The sequence below is a fragment of the Atractosteus spatula genome, chromosome 4, assembly GCF_055471065.1.
Source record: "Atractosteus spatula isolate fAtrSpa1 chromosome 4, fAtrSpa1.hap1, whole genome shotgun sequence".
Lineage (NCBI taxonomy): Eukaryota > Metazoa > Chordata > Actinopteri > Semionotiformes > Lepisosteidae > Atractosteus > Atractosteus spatula.
The window spans coordinates 69,924,092-69,946,828 of record NC_142709.1 but is presented as its reverse complement, the minus strand read 5'-3'; the positions used below and the strand labels follow the sequence as shown (position 1 = coordinate 69,946,828).

Here is a 22,737-nt window from a genome sequence, read left to right as displayed (position 1 = left end):
GAATTTGAGTTTTGTTGTGCTCTCTTGGTTTTTAATGACAATTCTCGTATACAGGTGCATGATACAAAGCGTATGTTGGTTAATGCAAACTGAAAACCCAATTAAAAATTGTATAAATTATATTTCTGTACATTTTTTCACTATTACTTTTAAATATTTATTAAACATACTTCAATTATTGAAGCATTAACAATTAAAACTGTTGGTTTCTGCAGTTTCAAAACCTAAATTCAATACATTATTATTAGAAAAGAGCAAAACTCAGTTCTTTTCAAACTGGATCTTGACGATATCCCATTATTTGCAGGTTCTACTCTCACTCAGGTATGATTACTATCATGGTAGCATTTATATAAATTTCCTGCAAAATTAAACTTTCATACAGTACATTTTAATTTATCAAATAAACATTACACTTCTGATTTATTTTAAATATTAAGAAACACACTAGTTTTCATTACATTAATGTGTATACAAATACACATTATGGAGAATGTAAACTGTACCAAAACACTCAGCAGCTAAGGTCTTAGTGAAAAATATATGATTTATTACCCTTTGATCTAAAAGCAAGAAAAAAAACATAATATCCTCATTTCAGAAAGCTATTTTTTAATAGTCCTGAAATCTTTGATGATTAAATTGGCCTTGTCTGAATGTGATGTGTCTTAACAGAAAAATTAAAGTGTGAGTATGCTTTAATGCTCTCTTGTAATTACAGTACGTGCAGAAGCAGTGTGCAAGCCACATGAAGTTGACTCCAAAGTCAAAGTAGAACTCTCTAACAACAAGACAAGTTATTCATTAAATTCTTCCAAGTGACCACTTTTGTCTTGTTAATTTGGCACAGAGAGTTCCTTAACAGACGCAGTACAGTATGAATCCCTATTTGTTTGGCTGGAAAACACCAGTCAAGCACAGCATACCTCAGGGGAGCAGAGCTTCAGGCTGTGAAGGCACTAATTCTTTGTGTTAACAATAGGTACATGCAATTTTTTATACTATAGGACTGTGACAAGTTTCTGTTTAACATGCCGTTTAAAGGCAGATTAAGACAATTGTAATAGTAAATGTTGTGTAGTTTAATACTCACCTAAATATTAAAATTTGATTTATGTTTCAATAACTCTTTATTAAATGCAATCACTGATAGAGAAGGCAAACACAGGTGAATGAATGTACACTAGCATTAACATTGTGTGGCTTTCCCCCTTCAGATATCAGTCACTCATTTCTTAACACCACAGCAGCGCTAGTTCAAGGAGGCGACTGCTGTGTTTTTGAGTGTAATTCTCCATCTTGTGGCTCCATAGGGTGATACACCTAAAATGTAAACTGTGTAAGTTGTGAGATGTTGCGAGGCAAAATTAGAAGCGTCAAATGTCCACAGGCAACTAATACAATGAAACTGAGTTGTATACTAGAGGGATTTATTTTTCTGAAAAAATATACATTGCGAGAATTTAAACATATTTTAAACTTGAACAACTGTCTTAATTTAACCATTAGTGTCATAACTGAGTTTACAATCTGAGAACTGTTTTGTTTAATTAATAAATTAGAAATATATATACGTATAAATACGCATGTGAAGCCACACCATTAAAAGGCACTGCCTTAAATGAAGGCAATTATAAGTGTTACAGTGTATCTTATATTATAAGAACTACTGAAGTGTAGATTATGAAACTATTTTTTAACCTTCTGAATGAACAGGTTGTGATGGCCAATTGTGGACAGAATCTTCTGGCCTTGAAAATAATTAAAGATGGACAACAACATATTTAAAATGAATTAAATTACTCAACTTAAGATTTAAATTTAATTTTCTTATTATATCAATATTAATATTGTATTTTTTCTATTTATTAGACCTTTTTGGCCTTTTTCTTTTAAGAACATCAGAAGCAAAATGCACTGGAAATTTGATAACTCACTCTTTCTTATCAATAGGTATTTTTCCAAACATACAGTATCTGCCAAGTGATTTTAAAATGCTACAATGAATGACAGTGTATGTACTCCAAAGTGCTTTTTTTATTGCATTTATAATCCAAATGACACACAGAAAATATTTCCATCAGTTTTAATGTATCTTCTCAAAAAGATGAGGTTTTTACAAAGTGCTTCCTATAACCTTTGTCCATTAAATATTTTTTTGAATTTTTCTCAGGTCTTAATAAAATAATGTAACACTTTGGGGCAAAGATACAGGACAGGAGACCGAACGCTGATGCCAGAATAGCAAAGACCTGCACAGCTACAGTATACTTTCCTGGAGTGCTAACATAGGCTGGGATGAAGGTTATTCACACTGCAAAAAATATCAGCATGCTGAAAGTTATAAACTTTGCTTCATTAAAATTGTCTGGTAATTTCCTGGCTAAAAAAGCTGTAACAAAACACAGACAAGCTAACACTCCAATATAACCCAGAACACCCCAGAATCCCAGCACTGACCCAACAGCACATTCCAAGATGATCTTTGCACTTTGATACACAGTGTTATGTGCAGCATGTGGAGGGCTGGTTATCAGCCATACTATACAGATCAGAATTTGGACTGAGGTACAGACAAACACACTGGCTCTTTGCTGTGTGGGACCAAACCACTTCATGACATTGTTGCCAGGGAGAGTGTTTCTGAAAGCAACAAGCACAACCACTGTCTTTGCAAGAATGCAGGAAATGCACAGAGCAAAACTTATGTCAAACGCTGTGTAGCGGACCATGCAAGACCAGTCTGTTGGGTCGCCTATGAATGTAAGTGCAATAAGGAAACACAGAATGATGAATAGCAGCAGCAAAAAGCTCACCTCCATGTTATTTGCGTGGACGATGGGGGTGTTTCTAAAGAAGATGAACACCCCAGAAACAGCTGTGGTGACACAGGCTCCAAGTGTCGACACCACTGTCAGTACCATTCCCATTGACTCAGAATAGGACAAGAACTCCACCTCTTTTGGGATGCACTGGTCTCTTGCTTTGTTTGACCACGTCTCCAGTGGGCATTTCGTACAATTGAGGGAGTCTGTTGGGGAGGAGAGAATAAAAAAATAAGTACCTCAGAGAGTGGAAAATCATTTTCTATACAGTGCTATAAAAGAATATTGAAAATTCAGAACGTGCAAGAAAGAGAGGATTTGTTTCCAAATAACAATAAACTAATGGAATCACATGCAGTCCTTCACCTGTCTGACTGCTGATCTCCCCATCAGCACATGGGACACAGTCGAAGCAGCAGACAGGCTGTCCCCTGCGAGTGGCCTTTCTTGAACCTGGAGAACAACTGTCAAGTCATTATGGAAAGTCATTATGTAGCCTTTAATATACACTATTTTATGTTTCAGTCAACTAAATAAATAAAGTGATCGGGACAATGTATTTGTCTTTTCTTAACCATTCTTTATTCTCATTTAAAACACGAAGCATTGATCAACATGAAACAATGACTGCTGTCACAGAAAATACTCTTGTGCTTACATTTCGAATTGCTGAGCTTTTCGTTGCAGATATTTGAACAACTGTAATACACACATTTCCTGATAAATTTGGGTAAACTTGGGTAGGATGCATCTCCAAAGCTTTAAAAGTTTCAGAAGTAAAACAGTTAGAATATGAAACCAAACACTTGGATTTCCTGATAAAATTGGTTGGGATGCATTTTTAACAGCTGCACCAGCTAAATGCTCTGTGTGGTAACAGGAAGAGAAAATGCAGGTCAACAAGCAATTCTAATATCCTCAAATAAGAGCACCTGTTGAATACCGGTGATTGCAACATCCAGGTTTTCTAACACAGTAATCCATGGTATAAAACTAAAATAAATAACGAGGAATAAATAAAATGTAGAATAATTTAAAAATGGATAAAGCAGACCAACCTGCTGGGTTCTGTGCCAACGAATGGCCGATTCATTTATAACTAAGTCGTTTCCTTTGCCCAGAGAAGCGTCATAGTAGCCAACTTTCACCAGCTCAAGCGACCCGTCAGGCCCCTCCTGCCAGTTCATGAGGTCATAGGATGCGATCGGGTCCCCGTTCTCGTCAAAGCTCACCTCTTCTCCAAGGACAGAGAACCGCACTTGCTTCATGTGATGCAAGAGCTGAAAGAAATACATAAGCGAGCAATAAACACAGCAGCTTTCCGACTTCATACGAGTCTTTGCACTTTTCTTTGAAGCCTACTGTACCTGCCACGGAAGTACTTGTCTCACGTCCACACATCTCTGATTTGGGAAAGGACCGCTTCCATTCTCGCACCTGCTCAGCGTGTGCAGGGCGTGCGCTATCAGATACACGGCTTTGTACACATTGTAGGAAACTCTCAGCTGAGACACATCTGAGTACTCAGAGTTCACACTCTCCAGGCTCTCCCGTCCCGTGCAGGGCTTCCTTGGAAACGCATCGCCGTGCGTATGGGTATTCAAGGAATGGTTCAATTTGCATTCAAACGTTTCCTCCCAGAATTCAGCAAAGAATGACGATTCGTCAGCGTCCGATTGGCGCAGTCTTTTCAGAAATGTTCCTAGACCTGGGATCTCAGCCTTGCGGATTCCAAACCCGACAGTCCCAGGTAAAAGGTCTTGGAATTCTTTCCACAGAGATTTTCCTGTAGCCCAAGCTTCGCTCGCAATCCACTGTATATCGGTGACATTCTGACGCCTGCACTCACTTAATATCAAATGCAACTCAGATTCACCAGAAAAATTCAGGACCACTTTAGCGGAGGATCTTTTAATGACATTCGTTACCTCGACGACATCTTTTTTACCAAGGACAAGGGGATAAAAGTGGCTATATGCAGCACATACCCCTAGCCTGCTGGATTCTTCCAGGAAGAGTTGAATTGCGAAACGCGCGTAGTCGGTCTCCACTCCGATGACTCCGACCCAGGTCCAGTTGAAATAACTGACAAGCTGAGCTATCGCCTTTATCTGGTAGGCGTCGCTGGGCATGGTTCTCATAAAAGCTGGAAACTCCCGTTTGTTACTTAGACAACTGCAAGACACGAAGTAGCTCACCTTGAAAAGAAAATAAAGACCATGCACTTCAGAGAGTCGCAAAAATTCAATACATAGACTGTCCCACCCCCGAAGAAACTAGTGTCTGAGTCATCCCTGAAATAAATGATTAAAGAAGGATCAAAATATAAGTTTACGGTTGGAAAAACTGTAATATGAGAAGACAAGAATAAGCAGAGTACTCCACCTAAGCCGGAAAGCTGTGTTAGTACCTTACCAGTGGGATGTGGAAGGACCCCAGAGTTCTCAACACAGCCATCAACACCCCAGAAGCCGCATCCCCAACGATCAGTGGCGAGACCGCTCTCCCGACCCCGGCACAGCTGTGGTTACCGGCATTGGCCGGCTGGCCGTTTACAAGGACTAGGGAACTTCTCAAAGAAGGCTGTACGTTGTTACAGCTGTCCATGATTTGATACCCCAGCTTTATATCAGGCAGAAGGTCTTGGCGTTTGTTAATTTCTTCAACGGCGAAAATCATGGTTTGCATACATTGAAGTGTTCAAGGACTGAAACTGCAACATGTCGAAACAACAGTGCTCAGGTGATGTTGCTGGTGATGAATACACAAATCTTGCTTTTCCCCCCAACAGTATACTGTAACGCCCTTGCCTGGTGGTGAGAGGGAAGCGCCCCTAGGCGCTCCTAGTACCCCTGGACAGGCTGGGAGTTGTAGCCGGGGAGAGTCTGAGGGTCAGCACGATGACCAGCGGCTGACCCTACCTGTGTAAATAATGGCATAGTAGTTCTAGTGTCCTGTGTAGTCTTATAAGTGTATAGCTTGTTGTTAAGTAATTACCACCCTAAAGTTGTGTACGTGTTCCGTCAGTCTCCTCATGTGTGTGTATATCCTGTGTTTGGTTTTGATGTGGTTGATAAAGAATAAAGCTATCGCTTGGTTAGTTAATCACGTCTCCACTGGTCCTTTGTTCTGAGAAGAACCTGTAAACGCTACATTAGTGTCAGAAGCGGGCAGGATGGACAAATCGTGGCAGACATTAGCCGATTCTGTCAAGCGCCGGCTGATTCTAAAAGAGACAGAACCCACCGGCAGCGCACATAAGGAGCCTGAGCAACTCCTGGGTGCGACAGGTGGCCACAGCCCTTACTAGGGCTACTCAGTAGTGGTCCCGCCGGTAGAATTGGGGTGACTGGCCACTACTCCTGGCCAGGGGATGCCCCAGAGAGAAGATACCCTCCCTGCCGGAGCCTACAGATGCAGCCATTCAAAATGCGCGGGCGATACCGCATTATTTTCCGGTACGCTGTACGCAGTCTACCGCAAGCTACCGGTAAATACCGCGAGTTACCGGTAAATACCGCTAGCAAAATAATAGTATCCGGAATTTCCGCAAGGTGGAGCTAATAAAGCTCAACCTCTCATGTTTGAGCTGTAGCCATCAAAGTCTTTAACGAAGATATTAATAATAGTATTAATAATAAATGACCTTGGACAAGCTGTAAACTCAAAGTATTGCCCTGGTCCACATTCTTTTTTTCATTGACCGTCTTTGTAAAAGTAACGCCACAGCATTTCGCAATCACGCATTTTTTTCCAATCATGCAAAGTACAGTGATTCACCATGCCTTTCACATGCTCATAAAAGAGATTGATTTAGGGACATAAACATATTACCGTATGCAAACTGTACTGTATACAGTATGTATATGTATATTTAATGTCTTAACTGTGCCCGTTTAAGTATTGAATATTCATATCTAATTTTACCACTGAAGGGAAATCTTAGTAGCTGAGCATAAAAACAATAGGAGCATACTGCAACGCGTGTGAAGGCCATAAACGATATTAATTTTGGAACATAAACATACAGTATATGGCTGGTCTCGGTACTTTAAAGAAAACATACACGAAACATGGTTTCATTATGACCAGAATCTTGAGATATTTTTAACTTGATTTACAGTATTTGAGAGGTATGTCTTAACACCGATACTACAGTGCTTAAGTACTACTCACGTATATGTTTCTAGGTTTATATTATGCATTTCATACGGTCAAATTACTTTTGAGCAACTAATAAGAAGCGCGAAACGGTATGCGTTTTACTTTCGTTTCGTGCTGGGACCCGTGGATTGATTAGAGATATCAAGTACATACAAGTCATTTTTTAAATGTTGTAGTTCGTCTTGAAAAAATGTTACGAGTACATCATCTATCAACAATTACACAGGTTCTGTTTCCATATTGCGGATTTTGGTTACGTAATATTATTTTCTAGATTTCACGTTGTGAATATATGATTTGGGCAAACAGAGCCGCAAAGAAGTACATTATGGGTTGTTGTTTTTTTTTGCAGTTTTATCTAGAACAAGCGATGCTTAAACCTTTGTCTGATTCTTGTGAAACTATCCACACGACAGTTACAGTACCTAGGAGTTGACTTCAGTGATGTCACTGATGGGATGTTTCTAAAAATCCATCCTCTGTAAAACGTCTTCTCTAGTTGTCCTGCATATGTATTCGCTAATGAAGCTGTGTGTTCTGAGCCTGGATCTCTACATTTCTGTATGAACCACCTTAGAGGGCTAAAGACAGCTTGTGTTTAAATTGAGTGTAAGGCAATTTATGCTTCTAAAGTCATGGTCAGCATTTTTGTACTGTGCTGTAAACTTGTTCTGTGCCTAGTCACATTATTTTATAGCGTTTTCATAGCGTTATCAAATCTGGTGGCGCTGTGTTAGTTTCCTGACTCCCATGTCACATGGTCTGTGATTGTAACCTGTAATACCGGTTTAATTCGTCACAGCCAGCACTCCGGTTGTAAAGTAGAAGCAGGCGAGATTTCCAGCGAAAAACACCTCCCCCTTCTTCAGGTGTGAGGGTCTTCTGCTCAGAATGAAACGCTAAAATGTAATGTAGGCTCTGAATGGGTTCTGACTTGCTTTAACAAAATATGTTTACAAATCCTTTCACCTGGCATTTTCGTAGTTAGAAATTATGGAACGCTCTGTTAAAAGCAAGGGAGTTTTTATGTCCGTTGCAGTTCTTTTGCAACATGAATATAATTATATCGTTATTAAATTCTTTAGATACGCGATTCCATATTATATTCCCTTTTAATCAAATTCTAAAAGTATGCTTGTTGACTCCGGTATCATGTTAGTTAAAGACTTCGATGCTTAAAATGTTTAGGAGAAATGGAATACTGGTGTGTATTTTTTTCTTTAAAGTACCAAGACCAGCTACAGTATATACTGTATGTTTATGTTCCAAAATTAATATCGTTTATGGCCTTCACACGCGTTACAGTATGCTCCTATTCTTTTTATGCTCAGCTACTAAGATTTCCCTTCAGTGGTAAAATTCAATATCTACAACGGGCACAGCAAAGACGTTTTTACTGTAAGTCTTTCTACGACAGACCAACGGACCACGAGTGCCCCTGTCGGTCAACCAATCACGTACTGCGGTGCCACGCGTCATCTTGCGTCATACTGAGCGACGTCACCTGCGGTACGTGTCTGTGACGCGCACTTTGAATGGCTGCATCTGTACCAACGATTCCCACACCCATCGGCGCGGGTGCGACCTGGTCGCTACGACGGGGAAGCGCCTTGGGAAACCTACGAGGCGCAGTTCCAGCTCGCGGCCCGGACAAATGGCTGGAGCCGGGCGGAGATGGCCGGCCACCTGGCGGCAGCGCTGGAAGGAACGGCCTGCCAGGTGCTCCTGGATGTCCCGGAGGAGGACCGAGGCGAATACGCGGCGCTGTCAGCAGTTCTCCAGTTGCGCTTCGGTGTGGAGGAGGCGCCGGATCTGATGCGGGAGAGGCTGGCCCTGCGGCGGCGCTGACCAGGAGAGCGACTGGGCCCGGTTGCCGCTGATGTCAAGTTTCTCGCCCGCCGAGGATACCCAGCTTTTCCCCGGGAGGCGCAGCGGGAGATGGCTCTCCAGGCCTTTCTCAAGGCCCTCTCACCCGAGGAGCTGCGGCGCCATGTACAGCTGGCCGCGCCGGCATCACTGGAGCAGGCCTTGGCCCTTGCTACACGGGCTGAGGCCGTGTTCGGGGTGGCTGGAAGCGCCAGCAGACGCAGTGCGCCCTGCCGGCTGACCGAGGCGGCGACGGAGGAGTCCAGCGAGGGGGAAGAGGAGCCAGCCCGAGGGCGTCCTTCCCGACACCGAGGGCACCAACCCCCCAGGATGGGAGGCCTCCAGCCTGCGGCTAAGGACCGTGACGGGACAGCTCGCTGCAGTCCGGGGGAAACAGGTGCTTGCCTTCCATCTAGGTTCAGCGATGGTGCGCCACCCCTGCTACCTCGCACCCATCCAGGAGGTCTGCATCCTGGGGCTGGACCTACTGCAGCGAGTGGGGGCCAGTTTGGACTTGGGCCGGCAGGAGTTGGTGTGGCAGGGGGAGTGACTTCACCTGGTGGAGGGCAGGCCCGGCGAAGGCTGAGGGACGCAGGCTTGCTGGAGCCGGGGGAAAAAGAGGCAGTGGCGGCGGTGGCAGCGGCAGCCGCCATGGCAGACCGGGTCTACGAGCCGGGGAGCGAGCGTGCCGGATCCTGCCCCCGAGTCACCCGGGGGGCCAGACAAGAAGACGGCGGCGGCGGCGGCGGTGGGGGCCAAGCGTTGCGTGGAAGCGAGGCGCGCCGTTGAGGACCTTTACCAGCGAAGCTGCGAGGGCCTCGATCAGGACCAGCGGCAGCGGCTCCAGGCGCTACTCACCCAGAACGAGGACCTCTTTGCGGCGAGAGATGAGGACTGCACCCGCACTGCCCTGGTCCAACACGAAATCAACACCGGCGATGCTCGGCCCATCCGCATCCCACCGGGATACAAGGTTCACTCCAAGCGGACTGCCGCCGAGGAAAAGATCTGGGAGATGGCCGCAGCGCGGGTGATTGAGCCCTCCGCGAGCCCGTGGTTGGCACCAGCTGTACTGGTAAAAAAAAAAAACGGCTTGTGGAGGTTCTGCATCAACTACCGCAAGCTGAACGAGGTCACCCGGAAAGATTCCTACCCCCTGCCGAGGATAGATGAGGCCTTGGACTACATCACCGGGTCGACCTGGTTCAGCTCCCTGGACCTCCGCTGCGGCTACTGGCAGGTACCGCTCGCTCCCGATGCTCGCCCGAAGACGGCCTCTTCCATCGGCCAGGGCCTCTGGCAGTTTACTGTCATGCCTTTTAGCCTGTGCAATGCCCAGGCGACGTTCGAGAGGCTGATGGAGAGGGTGCTGGCATCGGTCCCGCAGAACAAGTGTGTGCTGTATCTGGACGATCTGCTGGTTCGTGCCCGGGGTTTCGACCAGGCCTTGACGAACCTCCAGGCGGTGCTGGCCTGCAATCGCTTGCTGGCCTGAGGCTCAACCCCAGCAAGTGCGAGCTCCTGCGGCGGGAGGTGACCTTTCTGGGACATGTCGTTGGACCGTGAGGGGTGGCTACAGACCCAGGTTAGGTCAACACAGTGAGGGGCTGGCTGACTCCCCGCACCGCCGCGGAGCTGCGCAGCTTTCTGGGGTTGGCCTCGTACTACCGGAGGTTCGTCTGGGACTTTGCCAGCATCGCTGCCCCGCTGCACCGCCTCACCGTTTCCACTGGGACTCGGGCTGTGAGACAGCTTTCGGCCGGTTACGTGAAGCTCTGGTGGGGGCCCCCATGCTGGCCTACCCCGACCCGCGGTTATCGTATATCCAAGATACCGACGTGAGTGACTCGGGGGTGGGCGCGGTGTTGGCGCAGGAGGGGCCAGATGGGGAGCACGTAGTGGCCTACTATAGTCGGGCTTTGACTATGCCTGAGCGGAACTACTGCGTGACCCGTTGCGAGCTGCTGGCTGTGATGGCGGCGGTCCACCACTTCAGGCCGTACCTGTTCGGGACCCGGTTCCGGTTGAGGACCGACCATGCGTCCCTTACCTGGCTGCCCCACTTTAAGGAGCCGGAGGGGCAGATGGCACGATGGATAGAGATCCTGCAGGAGTACGACTTCAATGTCATACACCATGCAGGGTCTTGCCATCTCAATGGCGACGCTCTCTTGCGGCGCCCCTGTGAGGCCGGGGACTGCTGTTACTGCGCCCGGCGGGAGCAGCGTGAGGGGGCCGTCCGTACCGTGACGGAGGCGAGCGCCGCGGCCACGGCCCTGGAGGGGCTGCTGGGGGTGGGCCTGTCAGACCCGGCGCAGCGACAGGCAGCTGATCCTGACGTGGGGCCGGTGCTCTGCTGGTGGGCAGCAGGAGTGCGGCCTACGCGAGAGGAGCTCGCACCGCACCCAAAGTCCGTCAAGGCCCTCTGCGCCCTGTGGGAGGCCTTGGAGGTACAGGACGGGGTGCTGCGCCGGGGGTGGCGGGTACCCTCCAGTGGCGAGGTACGGTGGCAGCTGATGGTGCCACAGTCGCTCCGCGGGGCTGTGCTCCGAGTGGTGCACGGCCAGCCGGGCATGGTGGACTTAGGCTATAAAAAAACCCTGCAGCGTCTCCGAGGCCATTTTTTATTGGGGTCTTTGCCACCGGGACGTGGAGCGGTATTGCCGAACGTGTGCGGTGTGTGTGGCGCAGAAGGGCCCCCCCGAGCGTTCTCGGGCCCCCCTCCAACAACACCAGGTGGGGGCTCCTATGGAGCGGGTGGGGGTGGACATTTTGGGCCCGTTTCTGCGCACCGTGGCCGGGAACCGCTACGTCCTGGTGGCCATGGACCATTTTACGAAGTGGCCAGAGGCCTATGCCCTCCCGGACCAGAGTGCCCCCACGGTGGCTGATGCACTACTGGAGGGGATGTTTGCCAGGCTGGGGGTGCCAGAGGAGTTTCACAGTGACCAGGGGCGTAACTTCGAGTCCCAGGTCTTCGCCAGAGTGTGCCAGCGCCTGGGGATCACTAAGACGCGGACCACCCCGCTGCATCCCCAGAGCGACGGGTTGGTGGAGCGGTTTAATCGGACGCCTGCCACCCAGCTGGCCACCCTGGTGTCCCGGCACCAACGGGACTGGGACCGCCACCTCCCCCTTGCGCTCTGGGCGTATCGGACCGCGGTCTAGGAATCCACCGGGTGCACCCCGGCCTTGCTCATGCTGGCCGGGAAATGCGAACCCCGGTGGACCTGGTCTTCGGCCCGCCGCCCGGAGACGGGTCGGCACCGCCAGCTGGACCGGACTACAAGTGGACCTACGGCAGCGGATGTGGCGGGTGCACAGCTTTGCACGGACCCACCTGACTCAGGCGGGGGTCAGGCAGAAGCGGCAGTACGACCTGCGTTGCCGGGGGCCTGCCTTCCATCCCGGGGACTCGGTTTGGGTGTACAGCCCACGCCGCCGCAAAGGCCTCAGCCCTAAGCTGGAGCCGTCGTGGGAGGGGCCCGCTGAGGTCCTCGGGGTGGTGGGTGAGGTCTGCTACCGTGTCCGGTTGCGAACACGGGGGAGAGTGGTGGTCCTGCACCGAGACTGCCTGGCCCCCTACCGGGCCCGGGAGGAGGAGCCGTGTGGGGAGGCTCCAGAGGAGCAGCCAGGGCTGGAGCTGACCGATAGTGGGGCGTCCGTGGGTCGCCAGCTGCCACCGCAGCACAGCGGCCGCTCATGCAGGGTTCCACAGCCTTTAGCCGAGTAGGAGTACAGCCTGAGGGGGGTGTTCGATGTCGGCGGGACGCCAGACACTTCAGGTGGGGGCAGTGTAACGCCCTCGCCTGGTGGTGAGGGGGAAGCGCCCCTAGGCGCTCATAGTACCGCTGGGCATGCTGGGAGTTGTAGCCGTGGAGAGTCTGAGGGTCAGCACGATGACCAGCGGCTGACCCTACCTGTGTAAATAATGGCATAGTAGTTCTAGTGTCCTGTGTAGTCTTATAAGTGTATAGCTTGTTGTTAAGTAATTACCACCCTAAAGTTGTGTACGTGTTCTGTCAGTCTCCTCATGTGTGTGTATATCCTGTGTTTGCTTTTGATGTGGTTGATAAAGAATAAAGCTACTGCTTGGTTAGTTAATTGCGTGTGGTCCTTTGTTCTGATAAGAACCTGTAAACGCTACAATACTGTATGTGTTGGGTGGCAAGGTTGACGAGCCTTTAATTCAAAACGTACCGTTTTCGTTTGTCATTTAGTGTTCAGACGGGCTATACAAGCATGAAAGCATAGTAATGTCAGTTTACTGTTTACATTTAATTTTACTGTATGTTTATTAAGTTACTACAGGTAATGTGTTGCTTGGGGCTTCTTCTGAAACGAAGGAACATAAGAGGATGGTCTGTAGTGCAAAGGAAATAATCCACCCAGAACGACATCCCCCTCCGCAAAGAAACTTGGAGTAGCTCCTTCGCCTTTAAAGTTACAGACTGTGCCACCCGTGCCCATGTTGTGAAGTTGTATAAGGAAAATAGCTGATATTGTGAGAAACTCTGTATAGGCGTATGCCATTTCAGATAGTAACACAACCCTAATCGTGTTTCTTCATATATATATATACGAGCGGCTTTAAAATCTCTTTTATGGTGAATTAATTTATACCGACAGCCGCATTAGGCAAACGGAATGCGAATATATCATGGTTCACTGGAAAACCGGAGCCACCGCAGATGCCAGAAGGCAATCAAAAATTGTCATTTGGGAATACTTCGACACAGGAGTATGTTTTGTCAATGTCAGAACTCTGTTGATCATATAGTCAATTACATAATTCGCATAATACTAATAATAGTATTCAAAGTATAATGAAAACTTCTAAATCCCCACGGTGAACATAATTTGTACAGTAGGACCAACAGTATTTTATGTTCGGAATCAAAGAATGCGTGTTAAAATAAGATGAACTTGTATGATTACATAATCAGATAATCAGATAATGTTTTGTCTGAAGTGTTGTCATGAAAGTTATTGTATAGATTACCATTGTGTGGGGGAATGTGAAATGAAAAATGACAAAATGAAAATGAAAAAACAGAGCCACTCTAACATTGACATCCTTTTACGATTGCAAAAAAATATTGTTTTGACACATTTGGAGTTATTATTTCACCTCAGAAACAGTATATGATTAATTGTAATGATTAATTGTAACAGTAATGATTAATTCAGGAGGAAAAAGGTCAAACCTACTCCTGTCTACATCCATGGGAGTGGCGTGGAGATGGTGGACTCGTACAAGTACCTGGGAGTGCACATCGACGATAGACTGGAATGGTCTAAGAACATCGAGGCCATCTATAAGAAGGGACAGAGCCGACTTTACTTCTTGAGGAGGCTCAGGTCCTTCAATGTGTGTAGTAAGATGCTACACATGTTCTATCAGTCGGTGGTAGCGAGTGCCATTTTCTACGCAGTGGTGTGCTGGGGCTCTGGGATTAGAGCAGTAGATTCCAAAAGGCTGAACAAGCTCATCAGGAGAGCAAGCTCTGTCATTGGGTTTGACCTGGACTCCTTGGAGGTAGTGGCTGAGAGGAGAATGATGTCCAAACTAGAGGCCATCATGGACAACTTCTCCCATCCCCTCTATGACAGGCTTGCAGGAATGAAGAGCACGTTCAGCAATAACGTGCAGCAACGTTCAGCAATAGACTGATTCATCCACGGTGCGACAGGGAACACTACAGAAGGTCATTCTTGCCGTCTGCCATAAGACTGTACAATGCATCCACCTTGCGTCTTGGCAGAGGCAACATCGACAGTGACCTGTTTCTGGACTAAACGCATCTACACATCTACTGCTACATCTGTTCTCTTTCTTTTTCTTTTTCTTTTTCCCGTTTACAACCACTTTTTGTGCAATATATGCCAGGGACCTGTGCAATACATTTATATTTATATCTATAGTTACTCTGTGTTCTGTGTACTGTTCTGTTCTAGTTTGTTCTTGTGCATCCGGACTGTGAGTAACTCTTGTATTGTATTGTATGTATTGTACCATTATTATATAATTCGTTACACTGTGGCTGTGTTGTTTGTGTTAAGCTGCTGTTGCACTGCAATTTCCCTCACGGGATCAATAAAGTATCTATCTATCTATTGAAGGGAGAGGCTTCGTCAGAGCTGCGTCTGCTGAACAGCCCATCGGATGCATTTATCCCCATCTTGTGCTCGTCTTTCGTAACTACAGCTAGATAGAAGTGTAGTGATCTAGAAGCGCAGTTAGAGCCTGATTGTTTCTGCTTCAACAAATGGAATCAAAGTTATAAAATAAAATACCTTGGTTTTAGAGGCTACATTTCGTATTCAGAAACGTTTAAAAACAACTCGCAGTTTATAGTTTTGTTTCTAGACGTATGTATTCTCTTACGGGCACAACTTGGGACAGACTCAAATCGCCGCTCTGCCTCTTAAGGTGGGACCAGGAGCCCAAGGTGTAAACCAGTGGAGAACGATTGGGTGTAAAAGCTTAGTTTAATGTAGCGTACTCGTCTCTATCTCGCCACTTCAGCATGGTATACTGTATATCCCTCTGCGATCTGGCACAGACTGCCACATTTTTAATTACGGTGTGTGCGTGTATTAAAAGCCTCTTAGCTCTTCAGGAACGTTGGCTCCTGGCTGTAGTCCCACTAAAGCGCCATCTGGCGTTTACTAGTTGCGAGAGAAAGCAGAATGATTATACAGTATTACTCACTTCTCATAGGACTGAAATGGCGAGATTGAATATTATGTGGTGTCACTAATATTTTACTTTTACTCTGTTACTGTGCTTTAGTCCAGCAGATGTCAGTGTAACCACGCACACAACCATCGTGACTCGGCAAAAATATGCATTAAATTTTATGTGAAAAGGTCTCAGGTGACCCAGGTGGACACAATTCTCTCTTCCACTCCACTAAGTAAATGCCAGAACAGAAATTCTATTTAAAAAAATCAGCAAGAGTCTATGCCTGTTACCATTGCAAAAAAGCTCAAGAATGTGAGTTTTTTTGCCATTCCATGCTATTCCAGTCTAAAGTTATCAAGCTTAATATGGCAATTGATCGAATAATGTATTTTGTAGGTATGTAATTTTCTAGATAACACTGTCAAGAATGTATTAACTGTTCAAAGTGAAGCTTGGCTAAAAGAGAAGACAAAAACTTGCATTCTGGCAACATGCACATTCTAGTGTGGATACATTTAATCTGGGTCTACTGTATAGTATACAACTCAAATGAGTAAAAATGCCTAAAATAACACAACAGTACAAAGCAATGGGACATTTTTGTCCAGTCCATTTTTACAAGGATATTCGTAAAGTTTCTAAGTTTCGCAGACAAAATACTCTTGTATTCTTCCACAAAATCCTGCCATCTGTGAATAGCTGAAAAGTTCTGGTTCTGTAACAACAAATTAAGTCATTTTTATTAAAAAATTACCTTCAGTAACAAACGAAAGTTTTATCCAGATTTTAAGCATCTCTCTTAATGTTATTTTCCATATAGTAGAACAATAGTATACAACCTTAAAGAAACTGAAGGCCCTCTTTCATCACTGAAATGTTTTGTGTACTGTACCTGTACACAAGCTGTGTGTGACAGTACCTGCTGGGATTGTGGTGCAGCACAGGTCACACATTCTCATTCCAACATGAATTCCAGTGAGATACTTACGACACGGTATGATCCAGGTGGGAAAACACCCCCAATAAAACAGCAGGCTCTACTTGTCTCACAGGTCAGTGCGCCAGCAGGTTTAGAAGATGATCCTGCTGTTTATCTGGAATTTGTTTAATTCCCTTTCTGCTTCTGCTCCTCACGCAGACGGGGAAGCCTCATGCACGCTTCAGGGCAACTTTGAGCTGCCTGGATTCCTAGCCGATGGAGACATCGTTATTGGAGGGCTTTTCCCAATGCATTACCGGGTAGTGGTCCCTGACTTGACCTACACACACAAACCGGCCGCATCAGGGTGTCAAGGGTGAGTGGCTGTTCTGCTCCAGAAGCACAAAATGGGCTCTTTTTGGAAATTTATTTTTACCGTTATTCATACTATGCTGTTGCAGCTCCATTAAAATGGAAGTCAGCATTGGTTATAAAAGCAGCAACTATGACAAGACATCCTGTACCTCTCCTTTGGAGTTTTGTCTGTGTATGAATCTGTCAAAAGCTTAACAGCAAGAAAGCTCACAGCTTTCAACTTTAAGTACATTAGAATAATTTCTTTTTGTAACAAACGTTTATGCAAAACATCTTAAAACAATTTTTAAATAAATAACTTCCAAATATATTATATTACAATTAACAGTAATATTTTTAGCATCATAACATTTTAAATCCTTTATTTTAGGAAAGCATGCAAATACCTTCATACTTGTAAAATAAGGGTGATAGAATTTGAAGACAAATTGTTTTCTCTTTTTAAGGTAAACTTCTAGACTGCAGAAAGTCATCTCTTCATGAACCGAAAATAATTTCCAGTTGTGCTATTTATTTTGACAGCTTTGACCCTAGAGCTTTTCGCTGGGCTCAGACGATGAGATTAGCAATTCAAGAGATAAATGATAATCCATACCTTCTTCCCAATGTAACCTTGGGCTATAAGATTTATGATTCCTGTGCAACTCATGTGGCTGGCCAGAGGGCTATTCTGACAGTTCTTAATGGCCCCAGTGAAGTGTCAAGCAGGATGTGCTCTGGAGCCTGGCCTGTAAAGGTCATCATCGGAGACTCGGGGTCATCACAGTCCATTGTCGTCTCCAGAACACTGCAGCCCTTCAGAATTCCAATGGTATGAAATCAATTTGAGTTCATTGTATATGTTCGCATCTAGGAGTTTTAAGTGCATAGTTTGTCCATCACTAAAATTAATTAAAAGGAACACCTGATAAAACTAGAGGTTTTTGACATGTACTGTAAGATAGCACATCATTTTCTACTAATTTATTTGTTTTAATCTGAAGGAATATTAATTACAGTAAGCTTTTACAGGCAAAAGAAATGCATCGGTTCTTATGTATCGAGACGCATATCAAATAGCTGTGGTCATGTTCAACAGGCAACAGAAAAAAAGTTCCAGCCGCAACAAAGTTTTCTTTGTTAATATATAGCAAGATAAGTAGGGGCTGGAATGATCACTGTAAAAATGAAAAACAGTGAAGTGCAAAGCTCTTGTTTGGAAAATTAATAATGTCCATTTTCTTGCACAGTGTACTTGAGCACATGATTTATGACAAGATTTAGGTCTTTATTTCTGAAACATTTTAATCCATGCTTACTGTAATGCTAATTAAGATTTAACACTGATTTGTTAAATGTGGTAAAAGCCATAACCCCCCCTCTAATGTGGCCCATCATGAGTAAGAATGTGCGAATAAGTAAACAGATCTCCATACAGTACATCTTCCTAAGCCTTTGGGGTTTATTTTAAACTTTTTCTTTTTCAGATTAGCTATTTTTCAACATGTTCGTGCCTGAGCGATAGGAGAGAATTCCCAACGTTTTTTCGAACAATCCCTAATGACAATTACCAGGTCAAAGCCATTACTCAGCTCATAAAGCGCTTCGGCTGGAGTTGGGTAGCTGTGGTCTCAGAGGATGACGAATACGGCAGGTTTGCCTTGCAGGGCCTGATGAAGGAATTTAAACACATCGGAGTGTGCCTGGCCTATTATGAAATGATTCCAAAAGTGTACAGTCGAAAAAGAATCCTAGAGATCATAGATGTAATTAAGCGTTCTACTGCCAAAGTGGTCATCACCTTTTCTGGGGAAGGGGAGCTCTACCCCCTGCTGAAGGAGTATGCTGCTCAGAACATCACTGGCATTCAGTGGATAGCCAGCGAAGCCTGGGTCACGGCCTCGCTGTTTGCAGCCAGCGAGTTCTACCCTTCTCTCGGTGGTACTATCGGGTTTGCCATTCGCCGGGGACAGATCCCTGCTCTGAGAGACTATCTCCTGAAAGTTCACCCTTCCCTGTATCCCAACAACACGCTGGTGCAGGAGCTCTGGGGCGACGTGTTCGGCTGCTCTTTCCTGCCCTCGAACGCCACTGGCCCGGATGGCAGAGTCCAGCCCCCCTGCAGCGGCCAGGAGTCTCTGAAGGAGAAGAGTTCCGTCTACCTGGACGTGTCCAGCCTCCGGGTGTCCTACAACGTTTATAAAGCTGCATACGCTATTGCCCACTCACTGGACAGCCTGACCAGCTGTGAGCCTGGGAAAGGACCATTTGGCAATTTTACGTGCGCAGACCCTTCAAACTTTGAGCCATGGCAGGTGTGTCTGCTAATCGCAGACATTTTATAAACATTTTATTGATATACACTGGGAGTCAATAAAAACACAACAAATGCCATGCTAATCCTTATCTGATGCCTGTTCAGTACCTCTCAGTACAAATAATATACATACTGTATATATCTACCAAAACTGAAACCATTTACAAAGGAATGTTTTTAGTAGCTTTATAAAAAAAGGTACACTACACCACCTTAAAGAACAGACAGTTGAATTTTAAAATAGTAGACGTATTTAACACCACAGTTAGGAACCAAAAGAACAAAAAATCAGTTCACCTGGTTTGCAAGTGTAAGTTGTACTGTACTTGTTAGAGAAGATCAGTCCATAAAATGCTGCATTATGATGGACTTGGGCTCTTTTTTATATCTTAAAGCTTCAGCACTACCTACAAGAGGTTTCATTCAACAGCTCTGGAGAAGAAGTAAACTTTGATCAGAATGGAGATCCTATTCCTTCATATGATGTGATAAACTGGCAAAGAGCAGCAGATGGGAATATCGAGTTTTGCACAGTAGGACTTTACGATGCTTCCCGAGGTGCTGGAAAAGAGCTCTTTCTACAGGAAGATGGTATCACCTGGAATGTCCACCCAGGCAAGGCAAGCTGCAAACAGTGTGTATTTACTTTTCTGAAAAGACTTTCAAATTAGAGCCTTCCTCAAATAACCCCAAATGAGACATTTGTGAAGTGTGAAAAATTATATAAGCAGGTCTGTATCTTTTCTTTTCATGTAATCTTTTATCTTTATGATTTTGCTATTAAAAGCATTATGAGGCAGGAGCTCAAACAATTCAGCCTGAAAGTGAGTCCTTAAGCCTTTTTGGTTTTTTTTAATCAATCATTTGCTGAAAGGAGTTTGGACAAAAGAGGTCATGTCTTTCTTTTGTGCTCAGATGCAGGAATGAAAGTATGAAGCCAGCATGTAATGTACAGTAAATGTGCGAAAGCACTGGCTACAATACACTAGGATCCTGAACATGGACAAATCTGAACTGCTTTCTTGTTCACATCTGTCAAAAAAACAGAAAATGAGCGTTGATTTTAAAAAGGTTTTAGAAAACAAAAAACATTGAACTCAATATAAAAGCTTATAATAAAATGGGAAATTTAACACTGAATAATTTCTGTAGACACAAATATACTGTAAACCAATAAAATAATAATAAAGTTCCAGTAAAAAATTTGTTTTGACTTATGAATAAAATATTCTAATATTAGCATTCCAGCTATTCTAGATATGATTAGGTTTGAAATGGAGGTTTTTAATAGCAGAAGTGGTCAAATATGATAAGTAAGCCTTTTGTGGAACATGTATAATACTGTAGCTCTGTCTGCCCTTTAAGGTTCCAGTGTCTGTGTGCACGGAAAGCTGTCGTCCTGGAACGAGAAAATCTGTCCGCAGAGGGGAGCCTCTTTGTTGCTTTGACTGTATACCATGTGATGATGGCAAAACTAGTAATCAGACAGGCAAGTACTCCATGTTCACAACTGAATTGTATGGCTTATTCCCTCATATTGTTTCTACTTTATTTTAAACTATGTGGAGCTTAAAAAATGCAGGTAAAAACTATAAAGCCATACATCACGGTAACTGAAAATAGAGCTAAATTCACAGCAACCATTAAAGGCACCTCTGTAAGAAGTACAAACTTAGAAATGTATCTCTTCAGAAGTTCAAATGAATAAATCAAGATGATCAGTTGTTTTTTTTCCCTCTCTCTTTGTAGATTCAATAGAGTGCATACCATGTCCTCCAAATTACTGGTCAAATGCTGCAAGAACAGGCTGCATACCCAAAGAGGTGGAATACCTGAGCTATGATGAAATGGGGATCACACTGGCAGTGATTGCTCTGCTGGGAGCTTGCCTTACGATTGGTGTCCTTGTGGTCTTCCTTCACTTCAGAAACACTCCGATAGTCCGGGTTAACAACTCGGAGCTCAGCTTCTTTATCCTGCTGTCACTCACACTCTGTTTCCTGTGTTCTGTTGCTTTTATAGGACAGCCGACATATTGGTCTTGTATGTTTCGGCACACTGCCTTTAGCGTAACCTTCTCTTTGTGCATATCCTGCATTCTTGGGAAAACGCTGGTCGTTCTAGCAGCTTTCAAAGCGACGAGGCCTGGCAGTAATGTCATGAAATGGTTTGGACCCAGGCAGCAACGGATGATCATTTTCGCATGTACTGCAGTACAAATAGTCATCTGTACTATATGGCTGACAGCTGCTCCGCCATTCCCTCTTAAAAACACTGTCTATCAGAGGTCAAGGATCATACTGGAGTGTAGCACTGGCTCTGATTTGGCTTTCTGGTGTGTACTGGGCTACATTGGGGTTTTGGCTTGTTTGTGTTTTGTTCTTGCCTTTTTAGCTAGGAAACTGCCAGACAATTTTAATGAGGCGAAGTACATTACATTCAGCATGCTCATCTTTTGTGTCGTGTGGCTGGTTTTTATACCTGCGTATGTCAGTTCACCAGGAAAGTACACTGTGGCTGTTGAAATATTTGCAATTCTGGCCTCTAGCTTTGGGCTGCTTGTGTGCATATTTGCTCCAAAATGTTATATTATTTTATTGAAACCTGAAAAAAATACCAAACATCACCTGATGGGAAGAGTAAATGCCAAAACAAACAGTGAAACGTAATCATGCTCATATGAACTATAGAAGATTCTATGTGTTACACTAATGAGTTTTTTTAGTTTATTGCATATGAATTTGAGTTTTGTTGTTCTGTTTTGTTTTTAATGACAATACTTGTAAACACATGCATGATACAATCGATGCATATTTTGGTTAATGCCAACTGAAAACCAGATTAAAACAAACATTTTGTAAAATATATTTTTGTACAATTTTATCACTATTACATGTTTAAATATTTATTAAATATTACTAAAGCTTTTACTATGAAAACTGTTGGTTCAGTGGTTTCAAAACATTCATTCAATACACATTTATTAGAAGAGAGCTAAGACTCGGTTCTTTCAAACTGTAAAAAAATAGAATATTTGAAAAGGTTAAATAAATTCACCGAATCATTTTTATTATCTATTCTACTTTTAAAAAATGATAACCATATCTTGAAGACATCCCAGTATTTGCAAGGTCTTGTCTCACTTTAAAAAGGTATAATTACTATTACGATGGTGTTTATGTAAATGTCCTGCAAATTTTCCTTTTCATACAGTACATTTTCATCTTTACATGCCCACATCATGACAAGTCCTACTATTAAGTATTGTAATTTAAAAATACTTTATTTTTACATTCTTATTATAATTAAAAAATAATAATTTAAAAATTAAAGTGTGTGTATGCTTTAATGCTCTCTTCTAGAACTTTCTAACAACAAGACAAGTTATTAATTAAATTCTTCCAAGTGACCACTTTTGTCTTGTTAATTTGGCACAGAGAGTTCTTTAACAGACGCAGTACAGTATGAATCCCTATATGTTTGGCTGGAAGACACCAATCAAACACAACATACCTCAGGGGAGCAGAGCTTCAGGCTGTGAAAGCACTAATTCTTTGTGTTAACAATAGGTACATGCAATTGTATTATACTATAGGACTGTGAC

At 44.3% G+C, this 22,737-nt stretch overlaps 2 protein-coding genes across 2 annotated transcripts; one reads left to right on the top strand and one right to left on the bottom strand.

Annotated features, from left to right (window-relative positions):
• Window positions 1–3,266: 3,266 nt before the first annotated feature.
• Window positions 3,267–9,895, bottom strand: LOC148837015 (extracellular calcium-sensing receptor-like; the record flags this gene model as incomplete). Its single annotated transcript, XM_088914243.1, has 4 exons — window positions 9,714–9,895; window positions 4,193–5,023; window positions 3,884–4,105; window positions 3,267–3,278 (listed from the first exon to the last, which is right to left on the bottom strand). Coding segments are annotated over exons 1-4 (1,164 nt in total), but the record flags the coding sequence as incomplete, so codon positions are not given.
• Window positions 9,896–11,603: 1,708 nt separating this feature from the next.
• On the top strand, window positions 11,604–21,802 carry LOC148837014 (vomeronasal type-2 receptor 1-like). The gene is made up of 9 exons (XM_088914242.1): window positions 11,604–11,811; window positions 12,024–12,171; window positions 12,216–12,364; window positions 16,682–16,838; window positions 17,360–17,648; window positions 18,304–19,131; window positions 19,529–19,753; window positions 20,499–20,622; window positions 20,883–21,802. The coding sequence occupies exons 1-9, from the start codon at window positions 11,604–11,606 to the stop codon at window positions 21,800–21,802; spliced, it is 3,048 nt and encodes a 1,015-aa protein (XP_088770368.1).
• The last annotated feature ends 935 nt before the right edge of the window (window positions 21,803–22,737 follow it).

Excerpts from the sequence above, each read along its gene's own strand:
- LOC148837014 (XM_088914242.1), top strand. The coding sequence starts at position 11,604 with ATGGAGCGGGTGGGGGTGGACATTTTGGGCCCGTTTCTGCGCACCGTG. Across the intron at positions 12,365-16,681 it reads TGAGGTCCTCGGGGTGGTGG|ACGGGGAAGCCTCATGCACG; the intron begins GTGAGGTCTGCT and ends CTCCTCACGCAG. Across the intron at positions 19,754-20,498 it reads GGAATGTCCACCCAGGCAAG|GTTCCAGTGTCTGTGTGCAC; the intron begins GCAAGCTGCAAA and ends CTGCCCTTTAAG.